At 39.4% G+C, this 25,260-nt stretch overlaps 1 protein-coding gene across 6 annotated transcripts in view; it reads right to left on the bottom strand.

Moving 5' to 3' along the window:
• Window positions 1-25,260, bottom strand: part of ptprsa (protein tyrosine phosphatase receptor type Sa) — a 313,388-nt gene that overhangs the window by 17,034 nt on the left and 271,094 nt on the right. For 5 of the 6 annotated variants that reach the window (XM_085929036.1, XM_085929035.1, XM_085929037.1 and 2 more), the window contains 14 exons: window positions 24,734-25,054; window positions 23,494-23,687; window positions 22,539-22,565; window positions 21,483-21,600; window positions 15,232-15,825; window positions 14,169-14,263; window positions 13,812-14,062; window positions 13,215-13,302; window positions 12,880-13,092; window positions 12,583-12,749; window positions 10,430-10,545; window positions 4,401-4,498; window positions 2,403-2,526; window positions 162-337 (listed from right to left, as the gene is read on the bottom strand). In XM_085929036.1, coding sequence (XP_085785162.1) covers window positions 162-337; window positions 2,403-2,526; window positions 4,401-4,498; window positions 10,430-10,545; window positions 12,583-12,749; window positions 12,880-13,092; window positions 13,215-13,302; window positions 13,812-14,062; window positions 14,169-14,263; window positions 15,232-15,825; window positions 21,483-21,600; window positions 22,539-22,565; window positions 23,494-23,687; window positions 24,734-25,054 — 2,582 coding nt within the window. The remainder of the gene's footprint in view (window positions 1-161; window positions 338-2,402; window positions 2,527-4,400; window positions 4,499-10,429; window positions 10,546-12,582; window positions 12,750-12,879; window positions 13,093-13,214; window positions 13,303-13,811; window positions 14,063-14,168; window positions 14,264-15,231; window positions 15,826-21,482; window positions 21,601-22,538; window positions 22,566-23,493; window positions 23,688-24,733; window positions 25,055-25,260) is intronic. The other variant, XM_085929040.1, reaches the window with a different exon arrangement.

Here is a 25,260-nt window from a genome sequence, read left to right as displayed (position 1 = left end):
GCAAAGCTGCACCATTTTTCACATTTTATACCTCGGCTTCATGAATCACTGATTTGATTTTGATGTATATTGTGGAACAGCATTTTAAAAAGGCTAGGACAGTCACTAGAGGCAAGCTGCACAGAAAAAAATAAATGTTTTGTGCGCTTGAGCAGACTTACTCGTGACTTCTCCTCCAGTCTGGTCATCATGACCACGGTGGCTGCTCTTTGTTCCCATACCATCCTCCAGAAGTCCCCAAATGTTTCTGGTAAAGGACCTTGGGTGGCAATGTAGGCATTCTGCTTCCTGTAGCCATCAATGTAGTTGGCATTGATGTAGTCGCTACCAGTGATTCCTACACAAACAGCAGAGAAAAAACATCAATTACCCTTTTTCCTTAAAAGTGAAGATGTAAAAAATCTTGCAAGTAAAAAGATGTTTAAATTTAAATGTTCCTGTTGTGTCAGATCATAAATGGAAACCAACTAAAGTTTTTATTGGAAATGATGTCTAACTTGTAACTTCATGCATTGTAATTGTTTGTGTAGCTTCGTAGCTCGGTATATGCATTCTTCATCAAAGTGTTTCGTGTAATATAGTTTAGGCAACATACATCCTTCCCCTTTTTTCTGTCTTCTTCAGGGTCATGACTTATTAGAGCACATTCCAGCTGAATACTTTCTTTTTTTGGAGCTGTTATGTATAAGCTAAAGTACTAATATGGTGCTTTCCACAGAAAAAGACTTGTTTTCGAACTTGTAATTAAAATGTGAGAAGTGTCTGGCAGCAAGAACAGGTGGCAACAACAGACTATTTTTACTATTAATAAATCCTGCGGATTGTAAATTTCCAACATTGGTTCATAATTAAAGTGTCAATATTGTCTCCCTTTCTAACTTCTAGGAGACATATGTTTGACATAAAAAGTCAAAAGATCTCTTATTTCGCCTTAAAGCAAGGAGCCCTTGTGCTGTTTTCCCCCCAGATTGGTTCCATCTGTTCAGTCTCAGTTGTTCAGTCTGGACTGCAAATCTAGGGATGTGCTACAACAGACTCCATCTGATTTCTCACCGCCTCAACCGTATATGTGAAGCTAAAAGCAGAAGGCGGACCTGTTAAACAAGCCCCTAAGATGCATACTAGAAGCGCTAAGGGTCTCACTCTGTGGAAATAATCATCTCTTGTGGATGAACACATATACAAACCAGCAAGACTTGTGATCTTGACTTTTTGCTTTCACTGACATCGTGTAGCTAGCAAAGTATCTGTAGCAAACGACTTCAAAGGTAAACTATGTAGATCACTGGATGAGTGCTATAAGTCTGTCGTTTCAGCATGCACTGTGCTTATCTTGTCACCGAGCTCTGATCTGCGCATGGAAAACGTCAAAGCTGGCGACATTGTGAGGGTCATGATCCCGCACATGGTGAGAAAACACACTTTCACAGTCCTGTTAGGTGAAATTCAAACAGGGAGTGGGGATGGAGAATTCTGTATTTGAAAGTCACGTTTTTGTGCCAGACATTGCAACACTCGAGTGACAATGAAACACTTGGCTGCTCTAATTTAAGAGTTTAAGAGAAAGGAGACTTAGTGAGGACAAGAAACATATAGTGTAAAGGAGGACAGAGATGAGATGCTCACAAGAGGAAGAGAAATGAATTAAAATATGAGATAGAATTTAGGAGTAGAGAATGTAAGCAATGCAAATTCCATTAATATGGATACTGCACTATCTGAGAGTGGTGACTTGGTTTTAGTCATGGCTAAATGAATGGAGAAAAGGCGGTGTGCATGAATTGTTATTCTGCTGCAACTAATAGCAGAATCACTGCAGTGTAAAATAGAAATTTCAGACTTGATTAATTTATGTATTTATGGATGAGGCATTTGTTTTTTTTCCCCCCTCTCTCTGTGAGTTTTTTTTTTAATGTTCCAACCGCAAATTGTGAGGTGTTGAAAATCTACTTGGAACATTTAGCTCATACAAAAGGGGAGAACGGAGAAGAAGTGATTTTGTCATCATTGAGAGGAATCAGGAGTTGTTCGAGTGTTCCAAGCCCGAAACAATGTCAGAAGTGAAGAGTGACTACCCCTGACAACGTCCTGAACGATTTAGGAAACAAAGAAAGAATTTTCTAGCTCCAGCGCTGTCTGAGGAGCGTCAAGACAGAAGTGGTGGATGATCTGACAAATAGGCTGGTACAAAAAAAAAATCCTGAATCATTCTTATGTGTGAGATTAAACTGATTGCCGGACCAATGTCCTCAAATAAAGTCTCGAATTGACAACTTTAATCCCGTAAATGTGAGCTCAGTTACACAGAAACAAGTGCTTAAACTCATACTGCAACAGTTCAGCTTCAAAATGTTGAAAACAAGTGTTTGAGTGCGCAAAATGAGAGGATAGGTGAGCCTTACCCTCAATGGGAGCCAGGATGACACGGGAGTGGTCGTAGGCAATGACATTGGCGTAACGATTTTTTGGCTTGTTCACCTCCAGGTTGGAGTGTTCCCAAGTGAACTGCTGGCCTGGATCAATGGACTGATGGGGGACAAAGACAAAAGAACACAAACAGAAGACCTCAAATAAAAGTTTAAGAATGACTTTTCTTCTTATAAAACTTAATTTTTTTATTGCTTTTGGGAAATTTTAATCTGTCACAATAATCTAAAGATTATAAACCATGTGCAACTAGGATATACTTCAGAAAATTGTATGGAAAATATCAACATGCCTAAAAAGAATGAAATGCATTGTTAATATTATGCAATTTAAAGTGAGTGAGGAAAGTTGTCACTGGTTGCTGTGGTCTTTAGTGTACAATCAAGTGTGACAGCTTGAGGAAGGAAGGAAAAGGCCGACAGTTTGTCTCTCCGCATGTCGCCTGAAGCAGCATGTCACACAAGGTCCATTATATCTGTTGGTCTTTGACATCATTCAGACAAAATACTCCTAAAGTGAGCAGGCAAAATATTGAAGGGTGCACTGCTCTCACGCTTCATATTAAATGATCAAACGTGGCTCTCAAAGATATTGTTAAATTTAGTTGGATTAGGGATTTCAAGTGGGGCTCAGGGAATATTAAAATTGGAAATGTCTTAAAACAATGGAGCCAAAATGGGTTGAAAGACTTTGTTGCAAGCAGTGGAGGGAAAATTCTAAGTTCCTGCGGTCAAATTGAAAATGAAGGAAGCAAAATTTGGTGTGAGACACTAAATGATAGCGTCACCATTGATAAAGCGGTCGGCAGAATTTGGCAGCATAAATAGTACAAACTATGTATAGTAACGTTAGGATAAATGATGGGCACCTTTTCTTTATTATTGCTGCTCTCTGGGCTCGGCAAATCCTCACTATCTAAGCCTCTGCCGCATCTCCCTCCCTTGCCTCTTCCCTCCATTTTTCTTTCTCCCTCCACTTCCTGCCTGGCTGAAAACCAATCAGTCAACGGCCTGTAGAGCGGCGCTTGGCAAGCATGGACGCATGGACGAGTGGCCATTCATCACGAAAATAACAAAATTAAAATTACACTTCTCTATTTAATTTGGTCATTTATTTTTCCTGAGGGCTGATGGGGTTGTTTGAAAGGGCACAGGGAGGGTGAGTGAGTAAAAGATATATTGGGAGAAGAAGATTGGGTGGTTGAATTCCCTCTTTAAGCCAAATAATTAGACTTGGCATCACGTCTCTCGCCTCCGTGAGCGAAACAAGCTTGTCCCTTTACTGCACGGCTCAGCTGTAGATTTATAAATAATAGATACTGCGGAAATGCTGCAATGCTATGAGAAGTCATTATCGCCAAAACATCCAACATCTTCCAGCAGGCATGATGATGGCAATCCATGCTTGTATACCCTCTTTCCACCTCAGCCTCGTGAGCCGACAGTCACCGTGATTTAGGGACAGCGAGCGGGAGATATTGCTTGTATGCAAACGAGAGCTGATTCAGCGCTCCTGATTTCTAATCAACTCCGGTGCCATTTACAACCCGAACGATCGCAGAACTCAAGATAGCTCGGTTAGCCGTTCCTCCTCCCAATACTTGAATTCACAACACCATACTTCAGTTGAGTACAACACAAAGCATGTGTGCATGCCTATTCCTGCCAGAGTTTGTTTCTGATATGGCGACTCTAACAAATTCTCAAATTTAAGGGAAAAGCCCAAGATTCAAGTTAATCATTGCCCTCATATGTATTATACACACACCTACACAACAAATACACACACGCAAACACAGATACATACATACATACACTCACATGCAACAATTAATCAACAAGTAATCGATCAGAAAACCAATATTGGACCTTCTGTGACGGGGACAAAAAACACCACCACCATTAGTCTAGTGAACAAAATGGACTCTTGTGTCTGACAAAATCTGAAGGCTGAGAAAATTTCTGTCCACCCACCTCGTATTCTTGGGAGAGCTTCAGGTTGTCGTTGGCTTTGAGAAGCTCTGTGTGCTCAGCCAGTTCAGAGATAGGAATGGGAGGGTGATTCATCATACCTGCTCGCCAAAACAAAGGAGGAAACAGTCACAAGAAAAAAAAAGTTATGACATATTAGGACAATTATATACAATTCACTTTATGAGTGAGGTCTTTGCATACATAAAATTGTTGAATGTTGGGTTTTAGTGATGGGGAAGCTTGTGCACAACATGGTATAAAGTAAAATAATGTATTAACTGGGTGTGTTATTGGGATTTGAGCTTGTGGATAGCATACTCCTTAAAAGAGAGGAAACGGGAGGGAAAAACTAGACATCTCACTGTCAGTTTTGATTTTTACAATGAATGCATTGACTGAAAAATAATATGTCAACAAGTAACATGTTTACTTCAATCAAAATGAAAAGGCAATGGTTGAGAGCATACTTGATTCTAGCCTATCAGCAGAAGCACAAAAGCTATTTTAAAAACTAACAAGGGCTCCAAAATAAAAACATCCTAATTATTCAGAATTAGCAGAACCATTTTGGATAGAAATTATTTTAATTTAAACTGTTGGACATTTGATTTTTTAAGGGTAGCTGTTGCAAAAATAGCGTCAGTACTGACAGTACTTATTAGTGACGCCAGTCCGTAGCAGGAAAGTAATTTACTGTCCTGCTGTGGACTAGCTTTACTAAGTCATGCAGGGACAGACAATGAAGCACTGTAATAGAGTATGGACCAGACATGGTGACTGTCCCCACGTGGCATGGCAATCTTTACTATTTTATAGGTGGCTTTTTTTTCACACCAAGCTCAAATGCCAAATAAGTGTTAAAATATGCCCATTGAAAAAAAAAAAGATTTTTAAAGAACCCTAAGGCCTAACTGGCCATGCAAATTAGAATGATCAGATAAACTACTATATTTAATTTCCTCTCACTGACAATGCTTTGTCAGAAAAGGGTCAACTGTATCGTTTGCTTCAGTTGCACAACTCCCAGTGCTATCTTAGGGACATCAATTCATTTTATTCACACAGAACAATGCAGCAGCATCAACTACATGAAGATTTTTGAAGATTACAACAAGATTGTGAGACAAATGGAGATGACATGGAATGCCATGACGTTCTCCATAAAATGAGTGGACACGCTGAATTAACAGATTGGACAAGGTTTGGATAAGAAACATGCTCGTTTTCAGTGGATCACACATTGAAATCATATAAATACCCTGTAGGACAAAAGCTAGTGTGCTAACAGAAAAAACTCAAATCAAGTATTGATCTGTTCATTCATTTGTATTTACTCAGCGAGTGAATGCCTTAATATGCATGCAGGGTGCAGACGCACCCCTTGGAAATGAGTTATTTATCATTTCTGCCACAGGATGACAGGAAAAACTTAAATTGCAAATTAAATGTGCTTGTCAGTTTAGTTGCTTGGAATTCAGAGGGAAAGGTGTATGATGCTACACTAGAAAGCAGGGAATGTGTATGCAAATAAGAGGCCCACATTTTTCTGCAGAGAACAGGAAATGGATCTTTCCAGTAGAGATCAAAGAATGTTTGTGTGTTTTTTTGTGTGCATGTGTGCAAATGCCTGGATGGTTGTCCACATGCATTTGTGAATGTGTACAGCTTTGCAGACACACTATATCAAATGCTTTTACTTTGGGGCAGCCCACATTACCGTCTGCATGCATAAGTGCTCGCAACAGTTCAATAAAAAACATCATACAGCCAAAACGAACCACATTGCTGCAGGAAGAGACAGATGGTCCTACACTCTATCATCATCATCTATCTTTGCACTTTGTCAGCAGAACTTACCACACTCGCATTGATGGACCTCACAATTCAAACGATTACTTGACCTCTCACTGCATCCTTCAAAAATGCATTTGTTCTGTAGAAAAAAAGTTTATTTGTTCCCTCGCTGTCATTTATACACATCACGCTGGATTGAAATGATGATTTAACAAAAGATGCTTTGTTGTAATTCTCACTCAAGTAAAAGTTACTCAAGGACAAACTGTTATTCCAGTCCACTCTTCTTTTCTTTCCCTCCTTTGCGCTTAGCATTCTTTTACACATTTTCCCTACACACCTCCAGATTTTTCCCAGCATATCTATAAACATGATGAATAAGCATAGACAACAAACTTTGCCGTCTAATTTTGTATTTCCAATCTTTCGATCTGCCGCTTGACGCATCTGAGATATGTAATACATCTTTTTGATAGGCTCCTTCCAAAAGCCCTTTGACGATGCCAATTTCCATTTAAAAAGGAAGAAGCCTGCGTGTAGGTGAGCTAAGGAAATAAAAGGAGGAGGAAGGCAGGGGTTAGAGAAAATCCAGGAGCATTTTTCTCTTCGCTCTTTCTCTCTCTCTCACTCAGATGATCTTTCAGTGAGTAGAGAGACTAATCAAATTTCAAGCAACTGTTTTCCACTAGTTTAATTCTGTTGCTTATCTTTGAGCACAGAAAATAGTCACTACGTTTCAAATGGAAATGGTGCAGTAGTGGTAAAAGAACAAGGATAGCCACAGGAAGGTGGAGGAGATGAGGATAACAGCGACTTGACTTGAAAACGTATCCCTCCATCAACAGACGTGATCTCAGTGGTTATTTATGCACGTGGGATTAATGCATAGCTGACAGCCAAGTGAATACTGTGATTTACGGAAGCGACTCAGTACACCCATAGAAACCAACATAAAAAATTAGTGCCGATATTATGCTGCATCATGTGAAAAAAAATGCAATTCATTTGTAAATGGAGACAAGCAGTGCTCAAAAACAAAAGCTGGTATGCAAATACTAAGAGCATAAAGACTAACTTTCATATTCAATTTCAGCTGCACTCTGAGGACTGTTTAGAGCAGAATCTGAAAGAACAGCAAACATGGAAAAATGTTTCACAAAGTCGGTAATGTAACAGAAAATGGTTACGGAAAGCTGACAAATGATTGGAGACAATGAACGACAATTTTTTGTTGTTTGTTTTTTATATGGTTTACAAGGATGGCCTGAATAAGTCTTCGGAGCCAGTTCATAATATATATAGATGTAGAACTCATTTAGTATGAATTTTGTTTGAATTTTTTGCATATCTTTGCTAAAAATTTCCCAAAAATTAGTAAATTGCTACTAACAAGGATTTGATACAATTTATTGTTTCATTCAGAATTAATACTAATTCAGAATTAATACTAATTCTGGATCACTGATTACACTGATTATATGACCTGGTGTCATTGTTAAACACAACCTTGCATACTATATATTGAAATGCCAACACGCATTAAATGTTCACCAATGTGACCTTTCCAATTGCACAATACAAATACGGTATGGATGAAACCTTCACTTTACAGTTAATGACTGTAATAATAATAATAATAATAATATTGTAGTTGCTTGTTGATGAGTTTATAATGTGTGGATTTCCATCAAAATTCATCAGTGGGATCAAGTATACCTACCCATCATACGAAATGTTACCCTAACTTGAAGCCAGGATGTTGCACACAAGCCAAGGTGAAAAGTGTGACGAAAACAAAAAAGAAAGCAGAAAAAAAAAAACCAAGTCCACAAGACCAAGATGAAAGATTATAAAGTGGTGAAAAATCGATTTGTTATCTCTTTCATGAATCCCAATCTAATTGAAATGGGTGGACAGAGAAAAAAAAAAACGGTTCATGTTTTATTGGTGAAAACGGATTCTAAGAATTTTTTTTTGTGGAGACATAAGGAGTAAAGCTGTGGAGTGGTATCGATATTTTTGTTTTGGCTGACAGTTCTGGAGCCAAAGCTGACGGGAGTCAGTGCCTAAGGACTTTGATGAAAGTTCAAAGTCGTCTCTGTTCCGCATGAGAAGTCCTCTTCAACCATTTTTGGTAGAATAAAAACTAGTTTTGAAGGGAAGGAGACGATTGGCATCTCAGCGATCAATATGTATTAGTATTGTGTATTTACATATAGGTTATGCAAAGTTTATGTATTAATATTTTCGCATTTGAGTACATTTGCGACACACACGTTAATTGCCTTGTAGTTTTGGTGTAATTGTGCTAACTAAATATTGTAACTAACTGTGGTGATAAGTGTACCTCCTACCAGAGAAGGATGCAATTTGAAGGATGCTTACCCTAAGTGAATTACAATGACTATGATGAGTACTTGGTTACCTGAAGTGAATTACAATTACTATGATGAGTACCTCATTTTCACTGCCAACTAGAGCTATACGTCGAGATAGACGATACCATGAGGGCAAAAGAGATAAAATATGGCAGAAAGTTGGAGGCTAAACAACAAGTCGGCGCTCCAAGCAAAAGACGACGTGATTGGACACAGAATGTGAATATTCACTGAGTTGTGCTGCTTCATTACTTTGGCCCCATTTGCCAATTAAACCCCGGAAACCACAGAAGATAATGAAAAAAAACGAGCCACTCTGCGCCTTTAGTAGTATTGCGATGTCAACGTGTGAGGCTATCACATGACACACACACACAACCTCTCTTTCAAATACATTACTGAAGAATTGCTCATGGGAAAAAACAATCAAATATCATTTTAGTACTGAAGCAGCACAATTGCTAATAAAGCATATGCTCAACTGAATGGAGTCAGGCCGAGCATAAGAGCACCGGGAGCGTGCTCATTTCAACAATGGTTGCTTTTAGCCGATAGTAATGTTCACAAATGCTCAGCGTCTCACTTAATTGGTCTAAAGCGTCCATTTAAATGTAATTCCCGGGGTGCAGCGATAAAAATGTGGTGTATTTAGAGAGAACTGTCTGCTTATATTAGTCAATTTTATGTGGACATACTTAATCAAGACAATGCAGGATGTCAGATGACCTCAGCAAGTGACATTAATGTACCCTTGTCATTACACAGCCACTTATTTCAAAGAGGCTGTGAATACTGATCAAGATAAATATGGGGTGGTATAATGAACAAGGTTGGGGGGGGTTAATACTATTTTCTTAAGTCTCTTTTTATACCCAACTCCCACACAAAAGCACACAAGGCAGTATGCACTGCATGTACGTGACCCGAAGGACACTGGAGAGAGGAGCTGCAGTTTGAAATGGGAATCTTTTGATGGAGAGGACTGACCATGAAGTAAAAAAGGAGTCAAAAGCAGAAGCAGAGTGAAGGACTGTAAGGAATTTGAGTCTTGTAAACAGCCCTCGACTTGGCTGGCTGTGCGACAAAAATGCGTTTCTAATTCAAGTATGAGTCGCTCAAAATGTCTTCTGCCAAATGAGCTGCCAGAAGTGAGAGAACACAGTTGAGAGGAGACTACTGAGCATCAGCAAAGGAAAGGCAAGATGAATGATGCAACATAAACTTTCAAATGTATCCCCACATGACTTAGCGAAAGGTAACGGCAAAAATCGAGCTTGATTTGTTTATTTATTTAGAGTGCTCCACCTAAATGAGCACACCACCTTTGAAAAGCAAGCTATTCATCCATTTCTCAGAGGGAAAACATTTCAGAATTTAGATCATGATTAGACTCACCTGTAATTGACCTCTTTCGAACCTGATCTTTTTTTTAGATGAGCAGACTGAATGCTCGATGTTTTTTTTTTCATTATAGCAACATTAAATGATTAAAGAAAAACATTTGGCAAGTGCACATTGACAAATCTGTGATTAATAGAATTTTGTAGCATATTAAATGATAAATTAATCATAACACAAATCAGTTGAGGAGTACTCATTCATGATAAGCACAGTATTTGAAAGATACTGCTCCCAAACTAGATATTTGTTACATAGTTCAATGTATGTTCTTATCAATATACTAGAACTCAAATCTTACCGTTTTGTTAAAACATTGTAACTAGGTGCTTTGTAGTTAATTATATTGTTTCCGCAAATGGACAGCGAAACAAGATTTGATATAAAAGCTGTATCACAAAAATCTTGAGGAAAAAAAATGAAAATTGCTCAGATTTGAGTTGTGTGGAGTTTCCATACCTGGTGTTTGGAAGTTGATTCGTCTCATTTCCACAGGGTCAGTGGGATGATGAGGCATGATGTCGACGTTGTTCAGCAGACATTTTGTACGTGGTTCTGACTCTTTTCTCTTGCGACTGGATTGTAAGAAAAACAGGGGGGGTTGAATTTAAAGCTCTGCATTGCAAAACCCGTCTGTAAGCCCACTAATGAGCTTTAAAAAAAAAAAAATACAAACATACTTGAAAACTTGCGTGAAAGCAAATCGAGAGCTGAGGAGGAAATTATGTGCACATTTGTGAGTCTCCTACAGCCACAATAATTAATCTGATTTGATTGATTTGTTTATTTTGGCATGTACGTACATAGTCACAATTCATCACAGTTTTCATTGTGTGCACTGAACAAACACAGAACTTGCCAAAATGGGAAACGGGATGAAGCAACCTCGCTAATCGTGTCCTGCCCCAATTCCAACCAAGGATTTTGTTTACATGACACATTTAAAATACACTTTCACTCGTATTTTGTCTGCAAAACTAAGAATGACAGTTCAATTTTACATCCTACACACAACGGTGATATTTCAATTTTTAATGAAAGATAGATTTTCTGCTGAGGTCATCTATATTGCCTTTCCACTGTCAAACGTGATAGAATTCAGTCGAACCTTACCTGTCAGGTTTGCTGTTTCCAGAGAAGGCAATAGAAGTCAAATAAATACATAAAGATGGTGAAAACACACAAGGAAAAGAGGGAAGGGGAGAGCCAACAAGAGAGAAAAATCAATGGAGAGCAGTTTGAGATTCACAAGGGTCACTGCTGGGCCCGCAAAAATTGCAAGATAAAGCTCATTAGCATTTGCAGGAGATTTCCATGTGTGTGTGAGTGTGTGTGTGATCAGAATGTGGCTACAGACAGAGGAGGGTAAAGTCAGAGCCAAGGGCAGAGACGGGAAACACTATTCACCAGGGAGCGATTGGAAGAGCAGCGAGACAGGAAAGTGAGGGGGAGAGAAAGAGACCAGAGAAAAAAAACACAGAGATTCAAGGAGAGACGTTACTCTCCCTAACCACCAAGGCGGAGGTGAGGCAAGGTCAGACAGGGATCATCTGACAGTAGTAGCATCTAGTTGGAAAGTTCATAGCAACCCTCTTAGGTTAATGCAGGGTTCACAATGCTCAGTTTGAGCTCTGACACACTAAAGGATACAGCGTCAAATCATCTGATGTATGTCCTTAAAATAAGCTAAGTAATAATGGGTAATTCTATGTCGACAGAAGTCTTTGGACACATCTCTGCAAAAATTCTGGACCTTAATTATGGAGATAGTTTTGGAATAATCTATACATTGGAATCTTTATAATAATGGTACCATTACTCGTGTGTGGTATTGTGTTCATATAGTTAGTAAGACATTTCCACAGTACTAAAACAGAACAACTATGGCATGAACTTGGCATTACTCTAGAATAGGTTATTGAAGGTTTACAAAATTCTTATAATTTAATAACCTATTTATAAATAATGGGAAAAATGTTCTATGCCGGTTTTTGTTTGTAAAAAAATATTGTAAATAGGTGCTAGAAATTAAGGATGTAGTTGGGTCCCCTATTTTGTTCTTGTATGATTGTGGCCCAAAGTAAGGGTTTTTAATGCCTGGTTCATGTTTGTAATATACCCTGTGACATCTCAAAGAATCTCATCTTTTCTCCTTTCTCTGACCCCCTCACTTCTCAGGATTAACAAGACATACTTTTTACATTTGCGTGCAACCATGCCGTCGGGGCTTGGAGTAGCATGCAAGCATTAATATAAAATAAGCTCTTCAATCGTCATGTACATTCTCCAATAAAAAAGCAAATTACTGGTTCAACATCAAATGCTGAAGATTGCCATTGTGCTTTGCTGAGGAAGAAAAGAAAAAAAAAGCCTCCAAGTTCCTAAAACTTTTCAATTAGATTCGCTTGTGATTGACTAGCATCAGAGCCGCTATGTTTGTATTCCTAAAACACCGTTGGGAAGGAAGGGAAGCATGCAGACTTTCAACTGTCCAAAATGAATGAATTGTAAACTGCCCTTGACATGTTTTTACTTGAAGTCCAACTTGGTTAGATTTTTTTTAAATGGTAACATTCACCACCTTCAAATGAAAAATAAAACGACCAACTCACTTTTTATACAGGAGGATAGCGATGACAATACAGATGATGAAGACCACGGCCAGCACTGGGCCCACCACCCAAATTAGCCCATCACCGCCAGTCTCTATTGGCTGTGGGTCGTCGACTTGTTCAGGTGTTAACACTGTGTCAGTGTAAGGACTGGTTGCAAACATTTTCTGAGCCGAAAAACACACAAAGTTATTATGGTCACTATTTTTAATTACAAAAAGGGTTAAATACAAATCATCTTATCTCAACACACTCAAATTGAAATGCTGCTGACTGCTTTTAAAGGCGAAAACTCACCCCGGCAGTAGCATTAAGCTCCGCCATGAGGAAGAAGACATACTCCTGGCCAGGTTCTAGAGCTTTGTTTTCACAACTGCTCTGCCGATGGTCTGAGCCCACGGTGAAGCTGGAGGGGAGCTGCCGGAAGCAGGCAATGATGTAAGGCTTCCACTGGTCCAACTGGGCCAACTGACGACGTGAACGGCGCTTGGGAGTCACCTCCCGCAACAGCTGATTGATGCAAAGGGTTTTGTGTTATATTTTGTGTGTCTTACACAATGAGAACTAACGTAGATTGATGGTAAATTAGGGTTAGTTAACCCAAACCTGTAACCCCCTTTTCAAAACATTACCTCTTCCATGTCCATCTCATCAGGAGTCTTTAGATTTTTCACAGTACCTGTGGTTCTCTTCAGTGGTACCACAACCACATAAAAATTCCTTTAAAAAAATACAACACATTCGGAAAAAACAAAATTATTTTCTTTTAAAACTATGAATGTTGGTGAGACATACAGTAAAATAAAAGACTAGACCAGAATTATTTTATTCCAGTCACTTCGGATAACAGTGACATTATCCATCCAATCTTGAAAGTTGGGAACTCAGAAAAATACTTTAAAATTTAAATAATTTAAATCCACAAAATTAATTACAATTTTGAACCTAAAAAACATATTCAATCGCTCATCTTTTTTTAACCACTTAATCTGTTCAAAGCAGTTTGTACTTGCAAATGTGTTTTTAAAAAGGCATTTTTATAATTATAAAACTCTGAAGGTTGTAATACTGTAAAAAAAAACCATTGTTGGAAAATGACAATTTTCCGTTTTACCGTTTTCATCACGATTATCGCTTACAGCGAAGGCTGTGTTACATATTCTGCAGGGTTGCAGCAACATGACTCTAAATTCAAAGCTAGATCATACATTACAGCAAGTTAGACTCACTTAACATTCTTGGCATCAACTGGTGGGAAGGACATGGTGAGAATATTGTCAGGCTCCGCGTAGATGTCCAGTTTTGGTTTCTTGACCAAAATGAGGGGGGCAGTCTTGGCCACAACACGGTGTTTTGGCCCACCATCCATGCTTTCTTGGCAGGTCACTCTGAACTCATAGGTGGTATTGTGCCTCAGGCCAGTAATGAAGACCCGGAGCTTTCTGGCATCTACGTCCATCTTTTGACGGTTGTATTCGATCTAGAATTCAAACACAGGGTTCAGAATTTGACACAAATTCAAGAATTCAACTTTTTAGGTAGTTTGCGGGAGGCCAATTTTGAGAAAGTAACTTCATCAAACGTACCGTGCATTTGTATGCGGACCTGCTTTCAGAAAACTTCCATGCAAGGACCACTGTGGTCTTGGTTGCCCACTTGATGGTAAAATTCTTTGGAACATCTGTTTGGTAGGGAAACGGTGGAAAAAGGTATAATAAGTGGATTGAACATAGCACTAGTACAAGTGAAAACCTCTGGTTAAAGCAATAAGAGAAAATAGTTGTTCCCCTGCAACGTTCCTCTGGTTTGGAGAGTGAGAATCGGTGAGCTGTTACAGACTGTGAGAAGGGCAACGCCATTGGTTAAGACACAGAGCACGGAAGACTCATGGAAGACAAACCCATGGAGCACAAAGTTGCGCCCACTGGCTAGCTATCATCATAGTGCCAACCGACCTCAACTTATCAATTAAATCAATGTTGACGATGATAAGCAAGACCCCAGTATTTCTCTACCTCCTCTAATTTGGGGTTGGCACTACTGACATGCTGCCAAGTGAACAGAGAGACAGACTCAAAACACAGCATGCCTTTGCAGTGCAATTGGGAGATACCATGCCACAAGCTGTCCCGTAAAGGGGCAGGGAAAGTGGGTAGAAGAATTACAGAAAAAAACAAAACAAAGAGGGTTAGAAAGGGCGCAGTATCTTAAAACAACCTCAAACCCAAAACAAGGAACCAAGACCAGTTTTCTGTCCTTATCAAAAGGTCCAAAAACTCATTTGTGACTGGGTTTGCCTGAAAGCCATACCTTTGTTCAAAACTGGTGGTGTAAGATGGCATTAGTGTGAGTGTGCCTGGAAAGGGGCTGCAAAGACGACTTCAGGAGTGTCTGACCATACAGCACTTACCTTAGATTTTAAGGCTGCTCTCCCTTCTTTCTCAAGGACTGACTATGACTTACTGACTCTGGTTTTACCTTCTTTGAGTTAGTGAAGTGAGTATCCAACAGCAAGCATCTTAATATCACTATTAGCTTTCTTGAGGAAGAGTGCAGGTGGATAGAAAGGGGTGTGGTAGTTTTTTGTGTTCTTGCAAAAACTCCCAACCGCCTGATAATTGGGTTGGGGGAGAAACAGGCAAGGCCTACCTGTTGGATCATAGCCCACAGTCCGATACTGGATAGGTGGGCTGTAGGGCCCAGGACCTACAATGGTGTGCGCACGAATTTTCACATCGTATGCCGAGTTTGGTTTGAGGCTGTTGAGCACGTAGGTGGACGGGTTGGGGGGCAAGTGGAGCTCCCGTGGTGCTCCTCCGGAATCAGCTTCCTTATAGGCCAAAGTGTACTCTGTGATTACACCGTTCCTCTCTGCCAGCACTGGTGGTAACCAGGACAGCTGCACTGAGCAACATGTCACGTTGGAACCTTCATTCATTTGTGGATATCCCCCTGGTGTATTCTCTGGTACACTGAGTTCCACACCAGTTTCCTCCCCAAAGCCCCCTCTGCTTTTGGCAGAGAGTTTAAATAGGTAGATGGCCCCCCGGTGAATGTTGCCCAAGGAGTACTGCCGCTCTTGGGGAGAAAACTCGAGTGTGGCCAAAGGTGATACATCTTTACGACCAAACTGGAGCCTGTAACCTTGCAGGTCCATGCCATCTTTCAGGTCTGGTGGGTCCCAACGTACCAGAGCAGATGTTTCAGACTCCTGTGTTACTGACAAAATAGGTGGACCAGGCACTGCAGAGAAAAACAAACAAAAAAGCGTGATTCACTTAAAACCTACTTACAAAACTAAAGATCTTGTACGTTTATATAAAACAATGCTACAATCGTGAACATTTCATGAGACATACAGTCAAGGTAATGAAAGCATATACCCCGTATTTGCCGGACTATAAGATGCACCTAAAAACCTACAATTTTCTCAAAAGTGCGCCTTATAGTCCGGTGCGCCTTATATATGGACCAAATTCCTAAATTTAAACTGGCCCGAGGCATTGTGTCATAAAATCAATCACAAGTGGCTCGCTGAAGACTATGAATCATGAATCAAAAAGACTATGGATCATTATTGTGTGATTATAAAGTAATTTGTTGCATCTCAAGTTGAAATAAAAAAGATAAAATGGTGAATGATTTGATTTGGATTAAAAATCTGACATGATGTATATAGTTCGGTGCGCCTTATATAAGGACCAAGTTTTAAAATGGGCCATTCATTGAAGGTGCGCCTTATAGTCAGTCCGGTGTGCCTTATAGTCAGGAAAATACGGTACATAAAAAGTAAAGCAGCTTGTTATTTTCATACTGAGCCTGTTGTGTCCTCAATTGACCCTCCCATAATGGTAGCAATTTGAGAAACAATTTGATTGAGTATATGACATCTATTCTGCCTGCAATTGCTCAGGCACAAGCTAGTGTAGCATGCTCACTACGGAGCACTCACTTTTCACACAATTGGGATTTCAGGTGAGAGAGATATGAACATCAAGTGCATCCAGTTTTTGACGATATACACCTCCGCCTAGTTACAGTCCTACTTTAACGATTTATCAGGATAGATGCCGCCAGCTCCTCAGCAGCCACCAATTGTTCTTGAGAGGTGGCTGTGAATGAGCAAGGATTACTTGCAAAAATATTCTATTCTATCCTCACTCAATTATTTCCTTCCAAAAAAAAGTCTTGCAATGACACTACTCAATCTCAGTGTTGTCACTTTAGAATCAAAAGATGTACTGAATGAAGAACCCACAACAGCTTGTAATTCAATTCATGTATAACGGTGAAATAGAATCCAAGCAGGAATTTAAAAAAATAAAAGTATTGCCTGGGGTGTATGAGTAAACAACAGAGTAGTTTTTATAGCATGCTATCTTAGAGACAAATATGGATACATTTGCCTTTCTTTTTTTGCATTACAGCTTTTGCGTCTACTCCACCAGTACACAATTACTGGGGAATATGGTAATTTGGGGATACTAGCAATACTTTGTGCCTGCATAGAAGTGACTGCATATGATATCAATTCAAATTAAATCATTCAAAATAAGCAGGACATCAGCCTCCTGTTCATTTTAATCATTTCCGTTTGCTAATGGTCCACATTCTGCTGGACTGAGATGAAGATGACTTCTGACGATGATCTTTGCCAGTAATGGTGGGGTGGGGGGAGTGTGTTTGGTGAGAGAAATGCCTCTAATATAATTCTTCTACATATAAATTCCATCTTGATGTCATTAGGAACCCTACTCTGCTTTCATGCTCACTCCTAATCATGGAAATTAAATCAGATCCTTCTGAATGTGACTGCTGAGAGTGCGTGTCTCAATTCAACATTTTTCTTCACTCCAATTCAATGTATAGATCAGTACGTCTGTGTAGATTCTTAGTCATTGAGGTCATGGTAATCCGCAGAGTTTTGATTGCAAAACATGTACCCTTATTTCTGGACTATAAGGCACACCTGATTATAAGCCACACCAGCAAAAATTGGGGGAAAATCTTGTTTTTTTCATATATGAGCCACACCGGACTATAAGGCGCAGGTGTTTTAATGTTTACTAATTACCATTTGTAAGAGAATATACACAAAGAGGATTGTCAGGAAAGAGATGGTTCATTGAGTGTGTTTGCGTTTCATTCCCAAAAAAACTTCAAAATGTGTTGTATATTTTAATGATCATTTCATATGATGAAAAGTGAAATTGTTTCACAGTTGTGGGAATGTGTGTTTAGCCATGTGTGTAGTGTAACTGTTTGTAAACAAGAGAGCAAGACCATCTTGGGGGATATAAAATGAGGAATGATGAAGGTGACACAGGACAAAGAGCAATCTGCCTTGAAGACAAATACTGCAGTTGGAAATAAATATTTGTTTGTAAGTGTGTGTATGTGTGTTGTGAATAATTCTGGGGGTTCTTCAGACCTTAATTGTCCCTTGGTGGTCATCGATCTACTGTTTCTTCTGCTCTCCCCTCCCCTACGCACCCCCCTCTCCCCCCCGAATCATCTACAATCCAACACCCCTCCTCCACTTCTTTGCATCGAATTCAGGTTCTACTCTCTGTCTCAATCCCCTTTCGTGAGCTTCCTGGCACGTTTCCCATCAGGCCACAGTATTAACAGCCTGCTGCTGACACCCACTCAGCCTGATTGAGAAAGTAGGGATCATGTTTCCCTCCCATTTCCGCCCTTTCTCGCCATCGCTAGATGAACGCTCACATCAACTACAACATACAGACTCAGTGCCGCCGTGATCATCGGAAATTGTACAACACAATTTGCAGTTACAGTTGTTCAATTGTACAGTGGGAACATCTTAACCTAAAGCTCATTTCTCCAGACTTCCAAATCTAAGTCCTTAATAACAGTAAAGAGGCTATGTTGTGCATGTGGACACATATATTAAGGGTGAAGGATATTAGATATTTCTTAAACTGAACCTTGAAAAGGTCAAGACAAATCCATCAAACTACTACCTTCATCTCTATTTCCTTTTAATGTTGTGTTTCTTATGCAGAAGAGCATGTGGCAAGGGTTCATGGATAAATTTAATTTGTAATGCAAGAAATGTCAAGGAGACACAATTTGCACTGCATTACACATGGCATATTTCCAGATCTTACTTTATAAAAGACAGCAATCCAGAGGGAAATGGAAGACTGGTTAACACAAACTAAAAAAAAAAGCTGTTTGAGAGCAGGCCCCAAAATTTTTATGTACTATATACGCACATTTTCTTGTACTGTATGTCGCTCCAGAGTATGAGTAGGACTATAAACAGCATAATAAAGAAGAAAGCGCTGAGTGTAGATCTAATTTGGGGAGAAATTTATTTTAAAGATACAATGACAAAGAACAACAGAGCTTGAACTTAACATCTGTGTTTCCTAATTGTGGGTGTGTTCTGAACATTGCTCCAAGCGTGCACGGCTTTGCTCTGACCGTTTGCTAACTCAGAGCATTGTTCAAATGTGCCAGTTGGTTATTCAGAGTGCACCCAAAAAAGGAGTGCCGGGCTGAGCAAGGAAAGGAAACTGTTTAAGCTGTCGGTGATTAAAATAGTACATACGTATACACCGAGCCTGTCATCCGAGCATTTCAAAGCCCAAGATCAAGACGAGTCACCACTTTGCATAAATTCTTTTAATATATCACAAAAGCAAATTCCTGTCCTACGTCACCTTCACAGCTCATTGTCAGCAATGCAATGCCTAATACAGTGAGCCAACAAACCATTTGTATTAAGAAGACAAGAGAGGCTTACAGACATGGCTCATGAAGGTCCTTCAGCAACAAGGCTTGAACAAAAGAAGCCAACTCATAGATGAACTCACACTACTCATAGAGTCTCAGAGACATCACTGGGCAATAAAATCCTGCTCTTGCCACTTAAATGTTGTTAGCCACTTGAATGTTGTCAGTCACTTAAATGTTGTGTAGAAGCTGAGATCAACCGTCAAATTCCTTATTTGGGATGCACAAACTTGGCCAATAAAAGCCTGATTGACTGATTGATTGATTCATTGAACTTAAATTATCTAAACTTACTATTTTCACTCTTTATTCTCTAAAAAATTAACAATTATTCTACACAGCTACAACAGAACTAGCTTTGCAACTCTTCTCTGAAATACGTTGTGTTTAAAAGTGGCAATTAATTGTTTTATGGTAAAAATATGGTTCTTTGCAATTCAACTCAACTCAGCTCAACATCATCGCCATCGAGAAGTATAGACGTTTTACACACGCAATTTGTATACATTGTTGAGTGTCCAGCAGGGTTGATGAGAGGGATGCAACCTCTCCGGATGTCTTTATTTAATTAGATTGATGCTTTTAACTGGAGAAAAAAAGTATTCAGGAAATGACTAAAGATACAATGTGTTAACCGGGGCTTGCATTTCAAGTCTGCTTCCTGCACTCCACATTGAAGTGGCCACACCCTTTTCCTTTTAAACTGACACATGCATTACTGTGCATGCAACTCACAACATCCAGTTATATGGTGTAACAACAGCATTGCATCAGATAATGTCTGTTAGCAAGGTTTGAAGATGGTGACATCTTGCAACACTACCTCATAGCACAAACCTATAAATAGGATAAGAGACTGTTGTGACGTATTAAACAGTGAGTTCTTGCGCCAAAGATTCCTGCAGCTGCTTTAGTTTTGCTGTTGGTCTCTTGGCACCCTCCCTCATATTTTTTTGTCAGTTCTTGATAATGTCACTACTGGGCCATATTTTATTGAGTTGATGATGACTGCCTTCATTGTGTTTCTTGGTATATATACTCAATGCCTCTTTTGTATCATTCTCCTTACTGAAACCTTGGAATAAAGAGATCCTTCTGATTCTGGAAGCTCTCTGTAGATCATATCTTGTGATGTTATGACAAATATGTTATGAAAGGCCAACTACAAGGTCTTTATGAACGCCTTAATGTGGTGCTAATTGGAGGCACTTAAGATTTAAAGTCAACTTCAAATAGTGGTAGCTGTATGTTGACTCCAATTAAATATGAGGTTGAATGTGATTGGTTAATTCTGAACACAGCCACATCACTTGCATGCACACCTTATTTTCTCAGTTACTTATTTTTACTTCCCCATAGAAAAAAATATTCTTTGTTTTCAATTGAGTTGTACAGATTATAAATCACATTAAACGGGAGGAAGTTCCGACTTGATTTATCTTGTTTTTCCTCTTCTTTTTTTTTTACTTGAACATAACTAGGCTTTTGAACAAGGGTCTGTAGTTTTTACATCAACTTTATACTGTCATGACTTAAGTTTGTCTTATTTAATTTTTTTCAGTTTTTTTATTTTCATAATAAAATTGTCTACGTACACTACACTACACTACACTACATAAATATGTGTTACACTTGGATTACAAATGGTTAAAGCTGGCCTGTTTAATCTTCCTCTCATGGCATATATAACAATATTTCACCCTTCAATCATAAAAAAAGTGTTGTTTCCCTTTGAGGGAAACATGTTCAGACTGGCAAATATCAGTGAACCGTCTCCAACAGAAGGATCGAGTGTGACACCTCTCTCCTATGCCCCACACACAATGTCACAACCTCCTGGCACTTGCAACATCTGACACTTGCCAGGAATTGGAGGCCCCAGTATTGTGTTTGAGCATGTGTCACCATAATATTGATTGAAAAGACGCATTATGCAGGTATTTTGTTTCACAATTTGAAAGTCAGGTTAACTGCCTTTTAAATGCCATTGACTCAGTGTTGGGTGAGCAGGTGAGATCAAAATCGAATAATAATTTTACCCACGTTATTATACAAACTGAATGGATATCAATACCCATGTGCTGCATTAGAAACCCTTTGTCTCCCACATCAAGGAATCCCATCGTAGTTGCACTGACCTGCACCTTTGGTCACCACCAGTTTGGGTTTGCTCCGTGCTCCATCGCCTTTGGTGGTGTATGCCGCCACCGTGATGGAGTAAGTGGTGTCTGGCTTGAGCCCTCCAATAACCATTTCCTACAGAAACATTAAAAACATAAGGGCAAAATATTATTTTTTTGTAAATGTTTTACCTTCTTACCAAACTTCATGCACCTCATGTTGACTAACTGTCTCCTGGACTTTGCATACAACTGTTACACATCCCTTGGGTGTGAAAACAGCTTATTGTTTCCCGTATGGTAGAAGAATATGAGATGTGTAAATTCAGAGTATCCCATATCCCTTTAGATATACACAGGTCAATAACTTAACTTTGCGATAAATGCGTTTGAACTACAGTACATCATATCTGTTCACTCTGAGAGTTTAAATCAGCCATTATGTTTCCTTTCACTCTCTTGAAAGAAAGCCTTCAGATCAATTCTTATGAATCTTTCAAGAGAGTCAATGAATGCAAAATGGGCTTTTTTAACAGGCTGCCTGGCAGACAGATGGGGGAAGTCAATAAAATTAAATGAGCTATAAGCATTGTCTTGCAATTTAGGTGGTTTCCGCACAATGCAGAAAAACCAAGGTTTGTGTGGTACTTTTCAAATTAAGATCATTTAAAGAATGCTTTTGTGTTAAAAGGAACATGCATGCATGCATGTGGGGTAAAATTCACAGTTTCTAAATTCATCCAAAAAAGAAAAAAAAGAGACTCAAAGAAGAGACTAATATTGTTTTCAAGTATCACTATGGAAAACAAGACGGGAGCACAAGACAATATGTTTCAACAACACACAGCAAGTATCACTCCAGGCACGATGGACAGTGGATAGTACATCAGCTATTGACATGACTGTTTTTCCTCAGTGGTCTAAAGACAAAGTGGCCACTTTTAAACTCTCGAGTTGCCATCCAAACTCATAAAGGATTGTAGTAGTTTGTAAAATCATGCCGGATTGATGCAATAGCCACTGTCTATAGCTTCCCAAACTTCACAAAGCACTCAAGTGGAACTTTGTACTCACATATTCAGCTGTATCGTCCGTTTCCCACTAACAACCCCCACCAAAGAGGAGAGTATGGGAGAGATTGCAACATTTTTTAAAAAGGAGAGAGAGCAAACAGGGAAGAAATAGGATTGTGAGCGATGGTGGCATTCAAGATTTGGGTGCAGAAGGCTGGAGTCACAAGTAGGTCGCTTTTTTCGTGATACCACAAGAAAAAAGAACTGAGAAAAGGTTTGCCTGCAGGGCGTGGCAATGTTTTTCTAGTGTTAAATCATCAATGCAGCAAAATCCAGATGCAGCATTGGAGGCTTTCAAGGATTTTATCGTCATTAGAGTTTATTGCAATGAAAACATATATTCCTTGAATGGACTTTTTTTTGACTGTAACGTAAAAGATTCAGTTATTCTAGTTGGGATTTATGTTCAAGCTTAAGTGTACACTTAGAAAAAAGGGCAAACGTAGATTGCTAGCTGTCATGGATGAGTGATTTGTGAGGAACTGTTTTCATGCTAGTTTAAGTCTTTTCCATGGTGAACTACAACAAGCAGCAGTTTCATTTTGTCCTTGCATTAGATTCAAGTGCACAATCATTTTAATGGAAATATTACCATGAACAAAGAGTCCAGACTGTCCTAATAAAAGCCATGAAGGAAATGTTGCAGAGAAAGATGAGTGAAGCTTTTGATTACAGTTTTTGGTAAGGGAAGAGGCAGTTCAGAATATTGCAGTAATACAAAATGATATCCAAGCGGGAAGAGCACCCAGATGATTTCCCCAACTCCAGCAATATTTGCACGGTAACTTTGCTGACCTAGATACACAGTTTGTAATGTGTGGAAAAAAATGGATCTTACTTGTCACTATTATTGAGTTAGAGGAACTTTGCTGGTAGGACCATGATTGGAAAAAAGATTCACACCTTATGAAATAATAGTTGGTCCACAGCCACTTGGTATACATATATGGTCTTACCTGGGCATCAGCCAGCATGACATCCTTGATGAGGGGCAGGCCCCTGGATTCTCCATTCTCCACACGAACATAGTGGACCTGATAGCCACGGATCTGACCGTGCTGCTTTCCTGGCATCAGAGACCGCCACATCACCTTAAGTGCAGTGGAGTTTAACACCTCCACCTCCACTCGCCTTGGAGGGCTGCCAGGAACTACAGGAAGCATTTAAAATACAATGTAAAATGAATGGAAGCTGTTTTCAACAAAATAGAAGATATGAAACAAGAAAAAGAATATTGAATAAAGATGGAATAGTTGTAGAAATTGTCCACAGATTCAAAAATATGCTATGTTTTTTATACGTGCAGTAGCTATGTATAAATATCATGACTGTGTCATTTCCAATAACACTGACAATTGGTTGTTTTTATTTCTTAGGCATGCTTTAGTTCTCATCCTCTACACTCACTAAGGCTTGTATTTGAAACCAATATAAGCGTGACTAAAGTTTCAGCTATATCAGTGGTGTACAGAAGGCTCAAAGTGCCGTGGTAATAGAAGTGGAAAAGATTTTGGGCAAGCCAAGGCTAGCCATCTGTCTGATTCTCATGTGCTGCGGCAGGCTCACATCGAGCCATTTATCTGTTTTATAGCTGAGCTGCAGCTTCTGTCATTGAGTTTTCACTGAGAATTTACTTGTTTTACTCATTACATTTGCACACTGTATTTTAGCTTAAACTGGAATATAAAACACGTAAACTTCAACTTTTTTTAATCTACATAAATTAACGTTTTGATGCACAACACAAGTCCAAAATGACCCACATTCATTTCCCATGACATTGCATGCTGACTGAGTTTTCATTTGTTCACCCTTCATTTCATCGACTATTGAATACTCCAAGTAATCTTTCAATAGTGTGTTTTTGATTACCAGAGATCATTATTTTAATATTTTGTTTTGTAGGTTATTTACCAAACATGTTTACACTTGAGAGGTCAGATTGATTGGAGCCAAACTAATTTGCAATTAATATTTGTGATATGTATGCCATTTTGCCACAAAATACGATATATTTTTAAAATAACGGACAGCTATTGAACTGTAAACAATCTCAGCTGCTTCGTTGAAGACTATCCTATGCTAAAATGACTTTGTAGCGCAGGTATGGCAATTTGTCAACATTTCTGTGAATGCTCACCCAAAGAAACTAAAGAGAACAAATACATGTTTACGACAAAACAGACATTTATGTACCGTCTTCATCAGTCCTGCAGATTAACGGCTCGCTTTCAGGGCCCGGCCCAACGACCGTGAAAGCGGACACAGTGATGCGATACTGGGTCCATTTATCCAACTGCTGCAGAAGCACCTGCTCTTCGGTGGCAGGCACGGTGGGTTCTTCCACCAACTCCACATCATCACTGATGCCCTCTGACTGTTCCACCACATGGTAGCGCACCCTATACCCCGCCAGGAGACCATTCTGACTCTTCAATGGCGGGGGGTGCCAACTTACCAGCAATGTGGTGGAGCTGGTGCTGCTGCACTTAATGTCTTGAGGGGGGGCTGAGGGCTCTGGTGAAGTGGACAGGACAGAAAAGTAGGCAGAGGGGGAAGAAGGAGGGGGTAGAGGACCAGAAGGATGGTCAAAGAGGAGGGTGGGGTGAAAAACAAAAAAATACAAAAGATGGGAGAGATAAAACAAATGATAAAAAGGAAAATTTGAAACTTGGGTCATAAAACAATAGGAATAATTTAAACTAACAGAATTGCGGGAGCAA

Source organism: Syngnathus leptorhynchus, chromosome 13, assembly GCF_054491065.1.
Source record: "Syngnathus leptorhynchus isolate UIUO chromosome 13, UIUO_Slep, whole genome shotgun sequence".
In the NCBI taxonomy this organism is placed as follows: Eukaryota; Metazoa; Chordata; class Actinopteri; order Syngnathiformes; family Syngnathidae; genus Syngnathus; species Syngnathus leptorhynchus.
Note: the sequence above shows the minus strand (reverse complement) of the source record. Positions and strands in the feature narration are given on the sequence as shown.